The sequence below is a fragment of the Mycteria americana genome, chromosome 2 (genome assembly GCF_035582795.1).
Source record: "Mycteria americana isolate JAX WOST 10 ecotype Jacksonville Zoo and Gardens chromosome 2, USCA_MyAme_1.0, whole genome shotgun sequence".
Lineage (NCBI taxonomy): Eukaryota > Metazoa > Chordata > Aves > Ciconiiformes > Ciconiidae > Mycteria > Mycteria americana.
The window spans coordinates 159998271-160019433 of NC_134366.1; the positions used below are offsets into that span (position 1 = coordinate 159998271).

The 21163-nt window shown below is 44.0% G+C and overlaps 1 protein-coding gene across 1 annotated transcript in view; it reads right to left on the reverse strand.

The window, feature by feature from the left end:
• Positions 1–308: 308 nt before the first annotated feature.
• Positions 309–21163, reverse strand: part of EXT1 (exostosin glycosyltransferase 1) — a 179991-nt gene continuing 159136 nt past the window's right edge. The window contains exons 4-11 of the mRNA XM_075495172.1: positions 18705–18824; positions 13531–13663; positions 12082–12200; positions 11252–11347; positions 8391–8480; positions 4546–4706; positions 3383–3554; positions 309–798 (exon numbers count right to left, since the gene is read on the reverse strand). Of these exons, the coding sequence (XP_075351287.1) occupies positions 613–798; positions 3383–3554; positions 4546–4706; positions 8391–8480; positions 11252–11347; positions 12082–12200; positions 13531–13663; positions 18705–18824 (1077 nt within the window). The 3' untranslated portion in view covers positions 309–612. The remainder of the gene's footprint in view (positions 799–3382; positions 3555–4545; positions 4707–8390; positions 8481–11251; positions 11348–12081; positions 12201–13530; positions 13664–18704; positions 18825–21163) is intronic.

Sequence of the window (21163 nt, forward strand, 5' to 3'; positions counted from 1 at the left end):
GTCCCCAACCAGGAGGATCTACGCTCTCGTCTGGCTCGTTGGGGGCTCTCCAGTTTTCCATCCATCCAAAGGGGTTTTGCTACCGCCTTGGGGAAAACTGAGGAAAAAAAATTAAAAAGTCAGCAGTAAATGAGAAACGTTAATACTTCGGTTCTGTCCTGCTTGTGCTCAGTTTGTTCTGAACCTGCTGAATTTTCTCCCCGTGAGATTCAAGCATTTAACTTTGCAGGGGAAAATGAATGAAAATTGCAATGACAATCAAATGCGTGAAAGAAAGAAATGGCAGCTTTGAAATATTCACAACCAACACAATTTTGATTAAAGAAAGAACTCTGTTTTTAATTGGTTTTTTTTTTGATCATTAAAAAAGTTTAAACCTGCATAGCAATCATTTCAAAAATAATTATTTAATGTTCCATAATGAAACTGTACACGACCTAGTCTTGAGTGACAGAAGCCTGCCGGGCGGTTCGGCGCAGTCCGGAGCAGCGCAGCCCCGGCACCGGGACGCCGCTCGCCGGGGTCGGGCGCTTGCCGTCGGCGGCACAGTCCGGCTCCGTGTGCCGGCAGCTGCGCGGGCACGGGGCGGCTCGGCCCCCTCAGCAGCGCTCCTCAGAGTCGTTCAATGTCTCGGTACTTCTTCCTCAGGATGGAGACCTGGTCTTTAAAGAGGACAGGGTCGAGCCTCATCTGAGAGTGGATCAGCGGCATATAGCCAAACCAGCTGGCAAAAGTGTTCATGCAGCTCTGCCGCTGGGCGAAGTGGTCGGGGTCGGCCCAGCGCGAGGCGCGGGATGTCTGTGTGGAGAGGAGAGCAGAAATTAGACGTCGGCCACGACGCAACAAAATGGCGGGAAAGGGCGGGCGCTGCGGCCGGGCTGACGCCATGCTGCACAGCAGCGTCGGGGCTTGAGAGCGCTGGGCTCTGCGGTAGCTGAAATCTGCTTGGCGGGGGGTTTCAAACCAGAGGAAGGACACCCTGCCCGCAGCAGCAGCCGGCCGTGGCGAGCTGGCCACCCCTGACTTCCAAAACAGCGCTGAGGGCAGTGCAGCGTGGTGACCCGAGTTCGACCATGAGCCAGCCTGGCCCGGAGCACGACAGCCGCAAAGCAGGCCTCCCAACGCCTGCCAGCACACTACTTCACCCCATCCCTCACTCTTTTTGTTTTTAAACCCTCAAGCTATTTCAGAGATAGGACAAGTCCTTAAAAACTACCAGGAAAGACAAGGCAGCCACTGCTTTCCACTGGAGGTGCACATCCTACGGCCAGCTGCTGCCCACGGCCTTCAGCCGTACAAGGAAAGCACACTGCAATTATTACGGTTTCTCAGGTCAAAACCACACTTTTGCAGTCCAGGTCGGCAGAAATTTATACACGAATAATTTCAACCAGCTTGTAACTGAGCTCAGCAGAAGTCCTTACGTGCTTGGCATTACTCATGCGGGTAGACGTCCTGCAGAGAAAAGCCGGGTGCTTCCAGGAATCCCACCGGCCGAGGCCAGTGCATAAGACAGGACTGTCTTACGGACAGAGAAAATTAACTGAAGTTCCACATTACATCATGTTAAACTCTGACCCGAGGAAAAGACCATGGTCTTTGCATGCATGCATGCAAAATACTGTGGCCTGATTTCCAAAGTTCAGGGAAGCTGTAATTCCTATGAAAGTCCATGAAACTCAGCACCCCCGGAAAAATAAGGCGCTAACAGCTCTGAAGCAGTTATTATTCTCTATCTGTACCTAAACTACATGTATAAACATAATAAAACTATTACTTAAGATAAACTATGAATTATGAGAACCTACGTTTTGTTTTGTGACACTTCTCATGCATCTCTGTATAGCACTTATGTTTCCACTGTACTTTAAAAACAAATATAAATTCATAAACGCAAAGCGTGTTAATTAAAATGCGAAGAAACTGATAAAGTCAGGGACTTGCCAAATGAGTGGGGTATCAGACTTGATCTTTGTCCAAGGCCTGTCCAGTTTAGCTCAAGTGCTAGGTTATAATGCGCATTGATTACAGACTCCTGATTATACCGAGCCACTAAAAAGCAAGCAAATGCTTGCTGCTAGAGGATTATGGCAGACATTCTGGCCATTAACAGTGAATTTCCAGACGACTATTAATCTCTGTCACAACACTGAGGTTATGTTAATTTTTTATTTGTCTTTCAAGGAATTATGAACATGGTCCATTACATTTCCCAAAGCTGCAGGAACAACTTGTCTTTAGGAGAGAGTTATAGTTCACGGCTGGCTCAAGTCACCCACGCTATAAAAAGAAAAATGAATGTTTAGACTTTGCCAAACATCCAAAGCACGGCCCTGTGGAGAGGTGAAGCTCAAACTGGAAGCAATAGGTACTTTCTGGATGGCACCTTCTTGTTCACAGAAGGTCTCCTGGGTACCCAGATGAGTCAGAATTACTGAATGCTACCTACACCTCAGATGAAAGTGCAGTGGCATACAGATAAGGGAGTCTACAAACTGGCATGGCCACTCCCCAGTCAAAGATCCAAGTAATGCTAATAGGAGAAAATGTGAGGGGAAAATAGAGGGCCCCTTCTTTCTCCTGTCCCCTAGTAATCATGGCACTGTTTGTAGTGAGGATCACAGACTCTGTGGCGGCACAGATGGGAGGCTGTTTAGGACTTGCAGGTCTTGCAGGACTTGCTATTCCTCCCATCACTCACTCACACAGGGCAGGAGGAAAAGTGCCCCCAGGTTACCATGCATCCCTGTTACTAGAAGGTATATCCATTTCTGCAATGACAGAGTGCTTATCCAGTAGCTGGAAGAGGTTCTAAAGCAAACATTTCATGGCTGCTAGTGAGTGATGGCGTCACTGTGGGACAAAATGTTCCTTGTGGGAAAAAACGCTTGAATATCACAAATTACCTCTGTTGTGACAGTCCAATGTCAGTGCTTGAATCACACTGTATACTTTAAAATAGCACAGCGACAGCCTGGTACATTATATTCATTAATAATAATTAAAAATAGAAAACCTTTCTAGAATTTACTTCTGCTTCTAGCATTCCATGACTAGATCTTAGGTCTAGAATATTTAATTAGAAAACTGGAGTTTAATTGACATTCGGTCGCCACAATCATCCATTCCATGAGTTTGGGATTACCGTGAATAACACTGTGTGAGAAAACTATGAAGAGGATCAGTCATCCACAGTAGATGTTTGCCACTTCTCCTTTTCCTTCATTATACTAAGGATATCTAAAGTCTATTTGCAGTTCTACTAAACTAAAAACTCCAAAAAAAATTGACAGAATTGTATCACTCTGTAAACCTCACCTAGACGTCAAACCATTACCTTATCAATACGTCCCAACTGCTAAAACATGCTGTGGATACATACCTGTCCCATCATGGTCTCCTTATACTGTTTTTTCTGTGTTACTTTGATTGGAGGCAATTTTGTCACAGCTGACACCAAAAAATTCATTAGAATGTCCTCACAATTGGCCAGTTGGTCCACCATATTCTTTAGGCTGGCAGGCAGGTAATGGGTGTACAGGTAGTGATAATATCTGGAAACCAACAGCAGCATTATTAATACAAGTCACTGGGCTGTCAGGGATTACAAACTCCAGGAAACCTCAGTTGAAACACAAGTTTTGTACTCAACTCTGGATATACCACTTCCTTTCTTTGGTCTCATCCTCCAACAAGAAGGGAGAACAAATCAGTGCCTCATCAAGACAGTAAATAGTGCTAATGGAGAAACAAAACATACGCCGGTTTTGTAACTGGGTTGAAAGAAATAATGCAGACCTAAGTATCAAGATAACGGAGAAGTAGGAAAGAGAGCACTATTGCTATAATGTGATAGACAACATTGATGAATTCATCCTCCACCTCTTCTTTCAAAACTGTTCAGCTGGAGAGAACTCTATTAAACTGGCCTACTACTGTCCTTATTGTTGAAATTATTCTCCTTTGGGCCTCTGTCATCCCCTATGGCCTCTCTCCTCCTTTGCGGGGATGTGGATCAGACACTCCAGAATTTGCTGACTTTCTCCTAAAATCTAGAGAGGCCTTTGGTCTCCTGAAGTCCTAACAACAGGTGTTTTCTCCAACACGCTGCAATACGCTGATCTGTGACGTGTCCACTGTACTACACTTCTAGAGGAGCCAGAAGACTTTGCACTCTGCAGCTGTCAGCCAACACATACCCAGAGCTGGTCTGGAAGTAACCTCCTTTCTGCTACGCTACAGGCCATTCAGCCGAGCAGCTTAATGAATTCGGGAACTCTTTGAAGTGTGTAATTCCTGATGTTAAAAAGAGCAGTCCGACTGCCTCAAAATACAAGTGACTTCAAAGAGACCCAACAAGCGCAGTAATGATTACCAGATCCCCAGAGCTAAACCAAGAACTTAAATTATTACCCCATAAAAAGTAGGCCCATTTATTATCTTTCCATTTTTTCCCCTCCCCGGAAGAATGTTCTTCACCCCCCACCCCCCCTTTACTATTTTGTTTCATGCAGAAGGAGGACAGCAGATGCTCTGGGTTCTTACTTGTGGTAAATAGCAGCTCCTGTCAATACCATGGAATAGTCATTAGTCCATTTGGAGGTATACCCCCACCTCTCCTTAGTGTTGTCCCAGAAGTGACTGCGAGCAGGGTACCCTACAATCCTCTCTGGAAAACTCTGCCAAACTGTAAAGGCAAAATCCACCTGCGGACAAAGGCCAAACGAATACTGAAATTGTTTCAACAAATGTCAACAAAACAAAATATTACCTTGCCAATAATTCATAATTCAAAATCTTGGAACTGTTGCAAAACATTAATTCTATGTATTCATCAGTAAATTAAACTGACTGCTTGACATTTTGCCCTATAATTATGCACATTTTAATGGTTCCTGTTAAAAGGATTCTAGAGTATCACAGCATTACATTAACATTTTCAAGGTTGCCCTTTACATATCAAACCTTTTCAAGTTACAGAAAGAATGGGTGTAGGTGCATGTATTTATACTTAGATGCAATATAGAGCAGTAATAGCTATGTGGTAAACTGAACCTTTTGCACATCTTCGTGTATCTCGCCTGCCATTTCAGCACCATCAACACAAAGCTTGGAAAATCAGGAGTCAAACACCTTAAATTATAAGGGTGGCTCAGTGAGATTAAAACAGGCAATCAATGCAGAGTCCTTTTATATTTTCCACCCATTTTGAGCCTTTGAGGTACACGCAGGTCATACTTTTAAGACTGTCTATATGACCAAGAGGGTTAAACATATACCTTAATAAAGAGGAAGGTAAGATTCCCATGTAGTTAAATGGCTCTAGGAGCCCATACTTTAAGAAAAAAGCTTGATGTGCATGAGCCACAAGATGTCAAATGCTGCCAATAGTGCTTTTTTTGTTTTATTGTCTTGCTGTAACTATTTTAGTAACTCAAACCTCTGAGAACTGAAAAGGTGACAGGACATCGCTACCCCACGATCCCACCAAACAAATCCTAGTGACACTAGGAAAGGGATGACTGGGGTAGCTTGCAGAAGACTCATCAGCACTAGATTTGAAAGGAGTTTGGTAAAAATACATATGGAAAGATTTTTATCACTGTAAAGTTGGTTGGCAGCCCCTCAACTTCAACTTAGCTTTTGGAGCTCAAACTAGACCAAAATTTTAAAAAGAATTAAGGACAATTCTAATTGTCCCAGTCAAACCCAAGAAATCAAGGGCTTTGTTTCTGCACTGCACATCAAGTTCCCTCCAGTACCAGAGGGACCTAAAACTTTACTCAAAAATGCTTGAAAAAGCTTCCAAGAACCCAGCCAAAGTCAAGGGTGTAGAGGTTAGATAAAGAATAGCTGCTCTGAGAACAGTCACATTTTGTGTGATTACTGTCAGACTTCTCGCATTTACAAGTGTTTTTATGAAACAGAAGAGTCGCACATGTACTGGAACACAAAGTTAGGGACTGGTTATTTTCTTTCAAGTTGGTTCAAGGAATCTGAGGCCAACTAGAAAGACAATGTGCACAAACCAGTTACCGTTGTGATAGTTCTGATCTCATCCAAATCAATACCACATGAAAGAACTAAAGGTTTTTTTTCCCCCGTAAAGGCCTTTCCCATAAAATGTGACATCTGTTTTCTTTAGAGAAGTTTGAGAATCTCAAACTCAAATAAATAATAAAGCAGCTGCACTCAGTGCCCTCACTTGTGCTTTCAAGTATCTGTCCTTGTACCAGGGAGATGCACTGAAGCAACCACCCTAAGAGAAAACTCCCTTTATTAAAAAATCCTCAGTCCTAATCCTATATAATTACCACTCAGGTGATCAGCAGGAAAAGCCAACCAGGCTGCCAGTCTCTCAAACCCCCGTATCGCTTCTGACCTGTGCTGATTTCTAATTACTTCCCACGCAAACATCCCTCTGCGCATGTGGAACAGCTCCTCTCACAAGAGCAATTACGCGCCGTTCTGTTGCGAACAGAAAACCTTTACTACGCTGGAGCCGGACAGAGCAGAGGATGTGCCTGGTGACTGCTCCTCTCAACAGGAGTGTGATCGTGTTTGACCACGTTTCTCGGCCCTGAAGCTTTGCCGCAACGACCACCCATGAGCAGCCAGTTTCAAGGAAAGTTTCGCACCACAAGTTTCACGTCAGTGTTTCAACACGCTGTTTCTTTGCATGAGCCGTACGATGGGGGAAGCAAAGCAACAGAAAGGCCCCAGTTCTTCACAGAGAGCCACCAAGGAGAGCTGCTGGCCCTGGCAGCCCGGCAGAGACATGCCGAAGCTGCAAGGCGGGCGCTAGCGAGAGCTGGCCAGCTGGTTCTCTCTGCAGCACAGGGGCCACAGGGCTCGTAGAGCCAAGACCCGCTGCGCAAACATGCAACATCAGCTGCAGGCTGCTCACAGAGGGAAGGAGCCACAAAGAAATGTGTATGTTGTCTCACACAACAACAAATATTTGCGTTTCAGAATGTTTAGGGTAAAACACGGCCAAGCCGAATGAGAAACACTATTTCATATGCGTTCCAGAAGCCTGAATGACTCCAAAGTTTGGATGATGACTAAATACCAGTCAAAACAAAACAAAGCCCCAAATCCTCATGTAATCCACAGGCTGGATTGCTGTAAATACCACCTCAGTGCAATGAAGTCCCTGAGAGGTCTTACCGTGGCCCCCAGGGCAGCTGAGCCAGGACCCTTCATCCTGAGCAACAACCTGCTTAGGAACTCCAGCCCTAGGAGAAATGCCTTTTGTTGGTTTGGGGGTTTTTTGGCTGTGCTGGGCTTTGCACACAAGTGCTTTGGCAGCAGCCGTATTCTTCCTCATCGAGCAGAAACTACCAAGGTGTAATCTTGGTATCAAACAGGTTCCATGCCAACTACTTCTTCCGTCTGTGCAGCAGAAGAGGGCTACCGTGGCTCCTTCTGGAGCAGTCTAACCACAGCACAACCAATGCGTACTGGGGAGCGGTTGCGATCTCATTCATTTAGAACAAATTCAGTGACATCTTAGGGTATATAGCAGTGACTGGTGACTAATGGTAGGCATTTCTTCACTGACATATAAGCAGTGGTAGCATCAGTGAAAAATCCCCGTCACTGACAAAAAAGCATTTTTATAAAGGCAAAGTGGGGAGAAGGGAATGGCCATGAACATGGGGAAAAAAAAGGGAAAACAAAAGAAAATCGAGTTTTTCAAGCTATTCCCTGGACATCATTAATAATGTATTTCCCAAATATTGCACTCTATATAAACTGTCATCAGTTTCCCCTGTGGTTCTCAGGAAGAGGTTCCAGAAATCAATACTCATCCCAGTTGTAAAAATTGGTTTTCTACAGTATTTTTCTTTTCTTAGCGCTATCTTGCTCTTGGCACAAACACTCTAACACCTAAACTAGCAAAGATCTCCAATTTTATGGGGCGACACAATGGTGAGAGAGCATTCCTCAGTGACATCCTGCATGAGGGCGGCAATGCTGTCTTCTGGAGCGACAGCAGTCTCCTGCTGCTGACACCCCTGCCTTCCCCACCTACAACCTACTGATAACGTGTGGGGGAAAAAAGCTACCCCAATCAGAAAAGTGAGAACAGAGTATTAAAGCTGACTGCTCTTGGCTGCCTACACCCGCCTGCAGCTATGTTACTAAAATAATAAAGAACGGAAGAACCATATGCTAATGATGAGCCAATTAACCCGGGCGAAGAGCTCCTCTGATGGCAGGCAGTGGCAGGGTTGCTGAAACAAGTGCAACACGTTAAATCTGAGGAGCACAGCAGGAAATCTTACAACATTTGCTCACTGGCAAAGCCAAGAGAAGAGCCTATCTGCTGTGCTCAGGCTGAGCCGAGGAGCCAAGCGGACTCCCAAGACGACGGGGACCCTTACCTCAGTGGTTGAAAGCACGGTGTCCTCATCCAGGCTTAGCACCGCATCTGTTACTATGTTGTCGTAGGGTAGGAAGCGACTGCTCATAACCTGTGGGTATCCAAGGCAGGAAGGGGAGGAAAAAAATCACTTGAAGGACTCATTTCCGAGGGAAATACTCCATTTTATTCCTCACTCTCATTTCGTCTTGTCTGAGGCATATCGCATATCTCTGTCTGATGGAAAGGACCCTTCAGCTCAAGAGTGAAAGACTGTCATTTTCATCACCCCAGCAGTCAGCCTACACCTTCTGCCTGAGGAGTAATTTCTGAACTGACCTCCCTCTTTGGAGCAGGTTGCTTTCCTTTTGTGACAAACTGCAACGGTCTGTACTGAGAATTAGGTGTACCTACAGCTTCTTTAGGGAGGACATTTTCCCTGGTAGCTAGGACTGTCCCTCTGCCCTCCTACGGGGTGTGAGGATCAAAGATAATGAATGCTGGGAAGGACTTTGCAGCATTCATAAGGTTACGCAGCTGGGAAGCCAAGCAGCCCAGGCTGTGTGTGAAGGATGTTATGCTACCAGGATGGTTCCCCTGTAAAGTGGTACAGCTCCATCTCCACACATTGCTGGTGTATCCACAGGGAGCTGCTGCCAAATGGTGCAACATTCTCCATCAGAAAAGGAGAATATGCTAAATAACATGTGTATCAGTTCAGCTTCACCTGCATCAAGAATTATATTGGTATTGTAGCATTTTAAAAAGTCACGTTCTTAAGTGACATAACTATGTATATAAAATCTATATGCAGAATAAGCTTTTAAAAACTATGGCAGGACAATTCTCAAAGTAATAGGAAATAGACGGGAAAGCGGGATCAAGAAGATAACAGCAAGAAATGAGAATCCATATGGTTTCTTTAGCAGACTAATTAGCACCTTTTTAGAACTGATGAATAGTAACAAGGACACAACACTATTTGTTTTCCTCATTTGCTAGGAAAAATAGCCTGGCTAGTTAATAAACTTCTTTTCCAATGCCAAGAAAACACTACAAAAATCAAGCCCAGTAAAAGGAAATCACTGTATGGAAACAGGGACATGGAGTAGTTTTACACGTCCCTCATAATGGACGTGGTCAGTTCTGCGTCCCCTGCAACCTGTTTGGAAGCAAGCCCCTAAATCTATGCCTCGATTCAGAGAAAGCTCTGTCTCTACAATCAGGAGGTTCACAGTGTCTGTCTGGAGAGCGTCCCTTCGTCGCTACGATGGCCTCGGTCCAGGGAGGCAGTGGCTGTGAGGAAGAGGAGATCTGGCAGGGGTTGATGGTTTTCCTTTGCTTACACTAAGGCAAAGCAGAGCAAGCGGTCGGCAGGAGACCTACATTCTCACCCCAGCTCTTTTACAGACTGTAAAATTGTCAAATAGTACAACAGTCGGGACTACCCATGTATTTGTTTTTGTAGCTAAAGCTCCCTTTTGTAAAATGGGTGTGATAATATATCTTGATTTCATGGGGAAGAGTGAAGGTTAGGTAAAGGCAGACCTCTGTGATCACCTGCATGGAGTAACTGTGCCTGCCAGTACGCTTCAGTTAAATCTGAAGATAAAAAGCAGTTCCTTTGTGCAGCCTTTGAATTGCACTGCTCTGGCTCTGCAAGCTTTCTCCAAACAAACAGCTTTTCTGCGCAAGAAGCCATTTGGCATACATTGGGATATTAGAGGGAAGAGACTGTCCACTACAAACACACCTTTGTGTACTCAGGAGACTCATTTGTAATCTAAACAGTGCCTGGGGCCAATTTCTACAAACACTGTAGAACTGGTCAGAGATTTTCTCCTCTATCTCACCTCTGCAAGTTTTCAAAAAAGAAAGAAAAAAACCCCACAACGTTCAAAAGGCTCAGCAATCACTACAGCCTTTCTCGGCCCTGCAGCAACTCTCCTGATACTGTTTACATGGCTAGCTAAGGCAAGAGCCATTAGCTGCCAACCTCGCAGGGCTCTCGCTTTCCCCTTGTTAAGGTGACAGGGGGAAAAGACCAAAGACAGGACTATAAATTCAAAATAGGATTGTACAGCCAAAGCAACCAAAAGTTCCCTTTGCAAACGCAGAGCTCAAGAGCCAGCTGACAGAGATTGCAGAGGGGACCAGCCCAAATCTGTCTCAGTCAGATTCTAGAAGCAAGAAGCCTTGCTTCTCTCAGGCCTGCATTTGGAAAGGAATCATCCACTTCAGTGTGGATTTTAAAAAAAACCCTCTTTTCTCATCCGGGTGGTGTCTGTTTAGACTTTGTGGAAGTGCGAAAGAACAAGGGTGTTGCACAGCAAGAGATGACACGGTGGTTTTGTTCCCACCCAAGTGTCCTTTGTCCTTTCCTTTTTTATGGTGGTGGGATCCCATCGCTGGCAGCAGTACCCTACAAGGCCATGAGATAAGGTACTTTCCAAAGGCGGGTTAACACCATTCATTCTTATCTCTTCCTCTGCTTTTGAGCCCACAGCTGACCCCCAAGTCTTGCACCTGACTGTTCAGACGCAATGAATCCAGCTGCATCACTACTTTCATACACCTGCAGAGAGACAGAAATCTCCAAAGATGGGGTCAGCACTACCTACTCTCGGGGCCACATTTCAAAACCAGGTCCCACCAGTGAATCTCAGATTCATGGCATTAATTGCCATGCTGATGATTTCTGAGAGCACAGGCCTCATGCATGAAACACGAATCTGTGACCAAGCTGGTACAAAAGGCCAAGGAATAGAAAGGAGCTGTCACACCGTTGGGAACTACAAAGCTTTCACCAAAGCAGCTGGAAAAATAAATTCTGGTCCCACTGGAGAATATACACAATCTTTTACCATGCTTCTCTTCACCTACCTTGCTCTCTCCTTCAATTACTATGACAGGCACAGAAGTGGCAGGCCAGCGGTGTTTGGCTGGGAGGGGTTTATCACAATTCCATAAAACAATAATCTGAAAGAGAATATTGGACCATGATCAGAGACCTTTGTGGCAACGCAGTCCAAACCCTAAGGACTCAGATCTCCGGACAGAAATGTTAAATTCAAGTTAGGAATTTCAAAATCAACAACAATGGTACAAATCTGTATAAAAATAACACTTCCTACAGTAATTTCACCCATCCTGACTATTTACAATATACGTCCTCTCAGGCCAATATAGGCTGGACACAACCTCAGGAAGTCTCTATCTCGGCCAGGTCATACGGATGTCACTGATTTACTTTGGCTCTAATTAAAGGCTAAACCACTTGTGACACTCCACTGCAAGAGGGTGCTCCTACTGAACTCCCCAGGGTTTCTTTTAGAGAAGCCAAAATCCTGTCACTGCTGAGAGTAAGAGCCACAGCGGGAGGAAGGAAGATCATGTAGGGGCTCTTGAGGCACTGACATCCTTTTGCAGTTTGCAGCACACACAATCCTGATCTTTAAAGTGCAGTCATTGTTCTGCCTGCCCCATGAAACAAAGGGGTTTAATTACTATCTCTGTTCCACTCCCACTATACTCAGAATTTTTGTTTCCCATGCATGCGGGTCACAGACAGTAGAAATCTCAGAGAAAAGAAACATCAGAATAGAAACAGGGGGTTGAAATAGGACTGAGAAGATCTGAAGTCAGTAGGCTCTTCACTCCTAGGATAGTAGTTTTGTCTCCATTGTGACTGACAGTCAAACAGTGCTGCTTACCTGTGCACAGTACTGGGACTTGGCTACAGCAACCAGGAGTTTCAGCACAGGCTGAGATTGGGAAACCAGGGGAGTTACTGCATGGATAACGGCAGTGAATGTGGAAAGAGGCTTCAGACCTGAAGTGAAGAGATACGTGTTCAGTAACGACAAAATTGCCCTGGTTAGTACAGATTAAAGGACTCTGGAGATGGAAAAATAATCTGCACTTAATGCAAACCTCGTCATGTTTTTTTAGGCCATCTCCTTTCGTCTCGGATACTAGGATACCAGATGCTTCAGAGGAGATCACACTTCCCTTTAACTCCCACACCCTCTGAAATCCCTGACTCCAACACAATTGCTGCCTTTTCTTACTCACTATTTCCACAGATGTCCTGCAATCTCTTTCTTTCATCCAGTTTGTCCCACAGATAATATTGACATCTAGTTTGTTCAACCAAATGTCTTTCTTGACATGGGCTGTTTTGCTGCCTGGCTCTGGATGCTTGATGTTTTCTACAGATTATCTCCACAACTTCCAGAAGCTTGTTCAGTTTCCTCAGTTCCATTACAGCCTCTGTCAGATTTTTGCTCTTTCTGGGTCGATCCCCATCCACATGCATCTTCAATTACCTCCTGAGCTGATAATTCTGCTTGCATCCTTGCCTTCCATTCTGATATTTTTGTCTCGCTATGATTTCCTTTTCTGCCTGAAATAACAGATCCTACTGGCATCTACCCTTCATTACCGCTCTCAATCTCATCTAAATTAATCTGTGTGGGGTCATAGTAATTTTTCATCAAAATTCCCACAGAAACCTTCTTCTCCCTTTTTAACATGTGAATTTTTAGCAGGTGAACAGTACAGATCCACACAAGTGGGATGGCACAGGCTGAGCCAAAAGTAGCAGCAGTCTGGTAAGCAGAATCACTTCAGCCTGCAGGCACATTCCCCTGCAGAACCCATCGTTTAAGCTCTGCTTCAGGAAAAAGCCACGAACCTAAGCCCTATTCATTCGTTCTAGTGGGATCCATATGAAGACATATAGTATGGAGAATAAATCCATATCAACTATGCACTCCAATAACAAGTGTCATGGGTAAATTACCACCTTTCCAATTTGCCAAGCACAAATAAACAAAGAAAGCAAAAAGCTATTCCTCTTGTGTCCCCTCGGGCCATGAATGGGTCAGCAACTCAGGCATTAATTACTGGCAACTGAAAAGTATGAAGGGACATAGATTTTTTTAAAACAATCTTTGCAAGCAAGAGGCACATGAATCATGTTGATAAGTCAGAGACATTCCAGTCTACAGTGGGCAGGGAAGATTGAGACAGGATAAACGAAAGGCATCATTAACTAGAAATGCATGGTAAGTCACTTGGCAGATGCTACTCAAAGATCAAATTCCAAATTTCCACTAGAAATTCCAAATAGCACTAGATTATAGCAAGGATTCACTCACCGAGATTAGCATAGTAGTAAGGAAAATCTCCCAGATATGAGGAATACTGTGGCAGTACAAATAACCCTCCAGGATGTTTGTTCCATATTAAGCTGTTGCGTGATATGTGCTTAAATATTCTGTCCTGAATAATCTGGAAAACAAGAGAGGTGATGATTTTTAAATAGACTGTAATAGTCACTGGTAGAAGCTTCAGGGACTCCAGCTGACTGGAATCATCACCCATTTTGCAAAAAGCTGAGGCACACAAATTACTAGACATTCCTGCTTAATCCCTCTTAAAATGACACAGAACCTGCACATTTTGCACCACTTCAGCAGCTCAGGCTTTGTGCAGTAGGTTTCAGAGCACCTCATTAGTCTCTCTGGACATGGGGACCTTGCAATTCATTGCGTTTTGTATTTCAAGTCAAATATTCTGTCTATTAGAGTACCTTAGCAGTTGTGAGCCCGATTAGTTCATTGTCAATTTTACTATCCAGAACTCACAGAAGATAATTATTTGAGGATGGCATTACAAAGCTAGGTATTATTTTGAGATAATGAGAGCATTCAAAACCACAAAGACTTTCAGCAAATCAGGCTGCACTAATTATTCATTTTTGCTTAATTATAAAGGCATATTAGCATTCAGATACATCACTGATTCCACGTCTCAGTTCTGTAACAGTTCCTTGTTGGATGAAACAGAAAAAGATCTTTTGGTAACTACTGTCTGTCTCTGCAGAGGGCCACAAACAGAGATTCCCAGATTTTTAAGGTCAGAACAGATTGCTGGATCATCTACTTTATCGTCTAGAATACCACAAGCCACAAAAAAAGACACAAGGCTGTACAATTCATATGTATTTCTAAAACTAATTACAGTTACTTCACATCAGATGCCTGTATGCAAGAACCATAGTGGTTCTTGCACCGATGGGAGCTTTTTCAAACTTGCTGCAAAGGCAGAACAAGACTCAGTGGGGGGAAGCTGTAACTGGACACATTCAGCCTCCAAATAAGATGCAACTTTCTAAGTGCAGTCCGCTGTTGGGCCACACGTTCTAACAGATTTGCCTTCCCTCAGAGCCTTTCCATCAGAGGTTGGCAGGTTTGGAGATGGGACATTGCAAAGGGCCAGGGGGTGGTGAAGAATGAATTTTTCCCCTAAGTTGGCTAAGCAGGATTGCCTTGCCTTCTTCTGCAGCTCCTCTTCTGCCATCTCCTAAGGAGATACCACGTAACTGGCAGTTTATGTATTGCACAGGGCTCAAGTGCCAAGAACACGTTGGTTCTCATAACCTAACGTCTCTGGCCTTAACATCGGTGTTATCTGGGTGAAACTCTATGGCTCTGAAGCTGGACTAAATCTGATCCCTCATCATTCATTCTGGCCTTAAAACCTATGGAACTAAAGACGGTTCCTAAGCCACAGCACAGGAAAACCAAAAGCAAGCATAAAGACCCAACACAAGCTGAACAAAAGCAGCTGCTGGAGTCTAAACAAGCTAAAACCTCTGTAAGTAGCTGAGTTCAGGGACACTTGGTCAATACAGAACATGAATAACTGTTGCCACAAGCTGTGGTTTTCCTGGAATTTTTGATTGCCATGACAAAAAACCATTAAAACACCCGCTACATTGTGCTAGACAATCCACTGCTGGTGGCGAAATACATACTGCTAAACTGGGGCAAATGTTAGGTGTTTGCACGCTTGTCTGAATTTTGCCTACAGCCAATTACCATAGCTAATATACAGTAACTCGCTCACATGCGTAAGTTAATTAACTTTTTTTTTTGTCTCAGAATAACAGACTTAGGACTGTATTTCCATCACTGACAAGAGCGTATCTGAATATTTCTGTTTGGAAAGTTAGGTGTATCAGTTGTCAGATCTCCTGTGTGGTAGTGGGGAGAGGAAAAAAAGACGACGATGACTGCTGTTTCTCCATCTGCAAGTTATGCCACTAAACAAAGACAGAACCCAGAACCTAGAAAGTACATATTTTCGAGTGTTTACCACAAAGCCTAAATATTACAGCTCCTTCCTCCCGCTTTCTCAGAACTGGGGCATAATCAGATAAAGAGAAGACTGTGAATTTACATGGTCAGGAGGTTTTCACAGATGGTGGAGTTTTCCACCGCGCTGGTAGCCAACAAGGCTGCAGGGGAAACACATGGCTCGCATTCAATGCTGCCTCAGCGCACCCGGAGCGAGCGCGGGCCCCTGGTGCCATGCAGCACATGCAGCCTTCGGTGCATGTCAGGCACACAAATCTCACCAGCGCGGTTCCGCACGAGGCTGGGGAGCCGGCCTCGGTGATTTATCACAGTTAACAAATGGAAGATTAATTTATCACACTCCTGGTCTACATAAGAAACCTAGCTGCCTGTCATGATAGAGGGGAGAAAAGACAAGTTGGCAGAAAGAGAACAGAAAAGTATAAAAAAAGGTAACATGGAGGACCTATCAATTAAAATGCAGAGTGTATAGTGTTGCACATATTGCAGAGACAGACAGCAGCTACATGGTCTCTCCAATGATGAGGCATGACAGGAAGTTTAATCAGAGGAAGGGGTTAGGATCTCTGGTGAGATCTCCCTTTTCTTTTTGGAATTTATTAATAGTTCAGTATTTTTGTCTCCCTCATCCTCACGCTTCAAAAAGTTCACATATTGCCTTAATCACTGCTGCTTCTCAACATGCCCTGGCCAAGCATCAAACATTTCTTGTCTGTACTTGGTGCTGTCCCTCTCCCCTCCTCTTCCCGAGCGGAGGACTGAGCACGCCACACAGGGACTTAGGGATGCTTTGGGTTTGTCTTCAGCGAAGACCAAGCTGAAGAAGTGCAGATATGCTGGAGCATGTGTCCGGATGGTGTTTGCAGCAGTCCACTGCTGCGCTGCCAGCGCTCCACTCACCAGCCTGCAGCAGCCACTCATGAACATCGTTTCCTAACCCACACCATGTCCATGGCTCCGGTCAGTTCCTCTGTGCCTGCAAATGGGGTTGCTGGCCAAATGATTCAAAGCTCTCATTTTGGGCTATGAGCTGTTTGGCTTAGGCCACCAAATGCTGTGAGAAGATCAAGGACATTAAAATGTGACTTAATGTTTTCAGAGGTGTCCAGGATGAAGGGCAGAGGAGAGCTGTGATGTCCTTGCAGACACCTGCGTTGGTGAAGACTTTTTCTGTGCTGATATCCTCACACATGGACACGTACCGGCACTGCAGTTAGCAGGCAAGTGATTATTCTGATGATATCTAGCATCATCAGAGCACTCTCACACAACAGTGTTACAACCGAAGATGGATAACATTCACAAGAAAAAAATAATCCTGCTAGGAATTTACTTCCAGGCATCAGATTTTAAGAAGAGGATATACTGCTTGCAGATTTTGGACACCAAAATCACTCTCAACTGTTTTATTGCTTTCCTAAGGAAAGTTAACTCAGGACTTTACTTAGGCAAGTTGAAATGTGAAATGAGTATCTGTTCATAAGAACAGAATCCCTCTTAGCTGTCTCAAAAATTTCTGAGAGTCCTGAATTAAAAAATAAACAAAAAAACCCTCAAACCAAAACCACCCTTGCAAACAAATGAAAAAACCCAGAACATAACTTCAACACCAGGCATACATTACTCGGTTTCATTAAATTAAACCTTCCAGGAAGATTTTTGTTTTCACTTTAGTTTTTCCCCTCCGAGCGGAAACTCTAGCTTACTGGTTGCCCAGCTGCTTCAGCTTTATTATGGGTTTTGCTGTCCCCTGGGCACCTGCGGCCACACGGGCAAACGTGTCCCAGGGCAGCGCGGAAGACACATCTGTGAATGCTGGAGCTTGATGCAATGGGCACCAAGGCTGCTGGTTACATCCCCTGGAGACCAGCTCCAGCACAGGCAGGAGAGGGGCAGAGAGGAGAGCGTGCGCCCCTCTCCTTTTAGCAATCCCTAATGATAACAAGGTGCGTGTAGGGAAGGGGCAGATGATACATGAGGCACCCTGATTGTCTTTAAGGGTACTTCTGTAAGAGTAAATTAGACTGCGAGCACCGGCACGTGATTCTCCAGCTCTGTTAGTCCGATCCTGGGGTGGGCTGTGATAATTATCACTATCTCATCGGTGCCTATGGGGAGTTTGAGGATGCAGAGCAGTTCCCACCAGGCAGCACAGATGAAGACGTGCTCTTCCAGGGGGAGGAGAGCATTGCAAGGATAGCTATGCCAGGGGCTCCGAAAATGTTCCCTGGCTGGTTTTCTTCACTGGCACAGAAAAACCTAAGGGACTGTCTTGCAGCAGCTGGAGGTAGATCAGCCACAGGCAACCTGTACTGCAGGCAGCAGCACTCATTTGCAGTTTTCAGGGGAAAGCAGGCACAGCGGGAAATGTGGAGCTTTACAACTGTGCACAAAGACAGATGCAATTGCAGAAGCATTAGCATAAGACGAATGCATTTGCACCTACAAAGTGAACCACTTTCAGTGGTAAAAGTGTGTCAAAAATTTATGTGCAAAATTGCGAAACAATTAGAAGAGAAATCTGCTTTTGAAATTGTAGCCTGGGCCCTACTTCTAAAGAGCCTTTCATCTCTCCTCTGTCTCTGAATTCAGAAAGGATTCTTTCCACATTTGAGATCACCTGTCTCCCTGTTTAATAGCAGTCTAATTATGATTATTTATTAATATTTTATAAGGATGATCAGGCCTTTCCCTTATCCTGTGTGCACAGATAAGACACAGTGATTTATAAGCCACCCCTTTTCCTTCAGCCAGACCAAGAGCCCCATCACAAGACATCAAAATGTTAAGGAATGGTCAAGGAAGAGCTTTACAGTAATATTTTTTCCAAAATGAATTCCAGAAAGGTTTCTTAAAGAAACACATTCACTACCAATGACAAGGATAGTGATTCATAAGCCATAAAGCCTTGTGAAGGCAAGATCACACATGACAACTTTTCCATGTGTTGGGTAGTTCCCATTTTTCACTGTGTCAGTTTTCTCATGTGGATTCCGATAATGAAGAAAGTATTTCCTTAGGGGAGAAAACTTATCAAGATGCCGAGCTTTTTTCCCAGTGACCAATTGCATGTCACGAAAACCAAGGTCCGACGCCGGCTGAGGACAGGAGCAGCTGGACAGATACAGAAACCTCGCTGCTCGGCAAGGTCCCAGACAATTTTTACTCACCTCTAGTGTAGTCAATACAATCTTCTCAACTGAAGAAAAATAAGCCTCCCACAAGAACTGTGTCTGCTGTCTAAGTGCTAGGATTTTATCCTGATGGATAGACCTGATTGTAGAAGGAATCTGTAATACAAGATGTAATATAGTCAGGAGCTTTGGAAAACAATGCAATCTCATCAAATTAATATGCTGCTGACAAGCCCTCTCCTCTATTAGCAAGCTGCACAGCTTCAGCGCTCCTGTCCGACGGAGAGGCGTGTCAACAGTTAAAGCCTTGATGTAAAACGAATGAGACACAACCCTTTATAACCTTTGGTACTGAATATATGAATTTTTTTTAATCTGCTTTCTTTTAGGTTTTGGTTATTTTACGGTAACAAAAGCTCCCTCTCCCCAGCACTGTGGCATGGCACAGTAAGGAGCTCCTCCATACATCCTTCATGCACAAAGCTTTTCATGGACTAGTATTTTAACAAACCAGTACCTGCAGGTCTTGAGAGTCCAACAATAATCCCCACTCTCAAAGTATATTAAAGGGATCTGGAATTGCATTTACCGCAGCATGGCAACACTAAGTGCCCTAAGGAAAACATAGCAACATCTTAAGTAAGACTCCACTTTTTGGGAGCCTGTGGATCAAATTGCGTTTTACTAATTACTGTGGGTGGAAAGAATAACGTCTCCCCCACCACCTGTTATTCACAAGGGAAAGCACTGCTTCTTTTTTCCCCTCTCCATTAAATCAACACGTTAATTCTGGTGTAAGGTGCCTTACAAATAAAACCCAAATTGTCCTGCTGCAATGCTTTGCCATTAAAAAAGTAACTGCTCACTGGAGCAGAAGGGGAGGGCTTCACTTCTACGTCTTTCCCCATCGCCACGTTCCTCTTCCACACCGGAGGGAAACTAATGTACGTACGTGTCATTCTTTAACTTAGGACCTTGACCAAGGCCTCCGGTGCACCACTTTGACAACGCAAATTGACATTATCAAGGGAATTTAACTGCAATTTGCTTCAATTACAAGGGCTACTCACAGGATCAGAAAGGCAGCTAGGATACGTTGCTGCTTTGTGTTCATTTTTTCTAGGAATGAAGAGTTGTGCTTTTGCGCCTACTTTTTTCTGATTTCAAATTAGGCCACCTTGTTCTGAGACACTCATTTCTCATAAATCTTTTACCTAAGTCGTTAGTTGTGAAAGCATATTCCTGGGCTGTGTGTTGCTTTTTGCACACCCCAGCTCATTCTGAAGTTTACCTGCACCCCACCACATCCCACCCTTTCCTGACCAGAACACACTTTGCTTATTCGTAAAATATGAGAGGTGGCCGTGATCATTATTTGCTTTCACATGCTCCTGAATCAAACGATTTCACGTGAAACATTTTCCTGAAGAAAATTTGAGATTTTAAGAATTTATATGTAAAAAATTTCCACAAGAACCAGTAAATTCTTTACTGCATTGTTTGCATCCAGGTCTGGACACTGTGTCCAAGAGGACCATGGCTCCACAGGGTGCAGCGTCAGATGGGACAATCTCTGTTCTCTAAGACCTTCATCTCTTAGACCTTCATCTTAGAGACACTGCTAACTATCATACAGAATTTGAGCTTGTAAGAGAGTTAGCACTACAGCAAGGTGGAACAGAAGAAAATGGTCAGACTGTTGAAGATGGTACTTTACGTTCCTTCGCTATAGGCCCTTTAGGTAAAATATATGTCTTTAGGTAAAATATTCCCTGCAAAACTAGTATGAAAGATAGAAGCTAAAAACATGTATTAGTACATGTTTTCCTAACTGATCATGTCACTATTCCAGAATGGTAAATAACTGCATCAAATTTCATCTTTTGAGGTGAATATTCTTTCTTTTCATTACTTTTCCAATAAGTTCCCATAAGTAGAGGGATAATGAACATTACCTGTACTGGCTGTATGCGGATGTGTATTAATCACACCTGGGATCATTATCAACAGCAAACACATGATCAAAGTCACTTCACAGTGGTGATATGGCATTTTTTCTATAAACTCATTCATTTCATTGCATTATGTGCAACCTTGCGTGTGTGTGCGTACGTGTGTGAGCAAGAAATAAAATCAATACTCATTCCCAACTACGCCTTTTGAAAGGGAAGGCTGCTCTGACTGTGAAGGTTACTGCAAGAAGTTATGATTTTACAGACCACACCATGCTTGAGAGTGCCTGCAAACACAGTGCCAAGGTTAAAAAAAAGCCTTGGTGCCTGCTCCGTTACAACAGCTGGAAAGAAAAATCAGAGCTCCCATTTTAACTGCATTTGCCTATTAGTTATTAATCTACTTGTCCAGAAAGACAAGTAGGGAAAATGATGTATTAATACTAATCTGGCAGGATTACACTGGAATTATTAGAACGGGATGACGTCTTAATAAAAGGTCATTTCAGTAATAAGTAGGGGGAAGGGAAAAACCACCCTGCA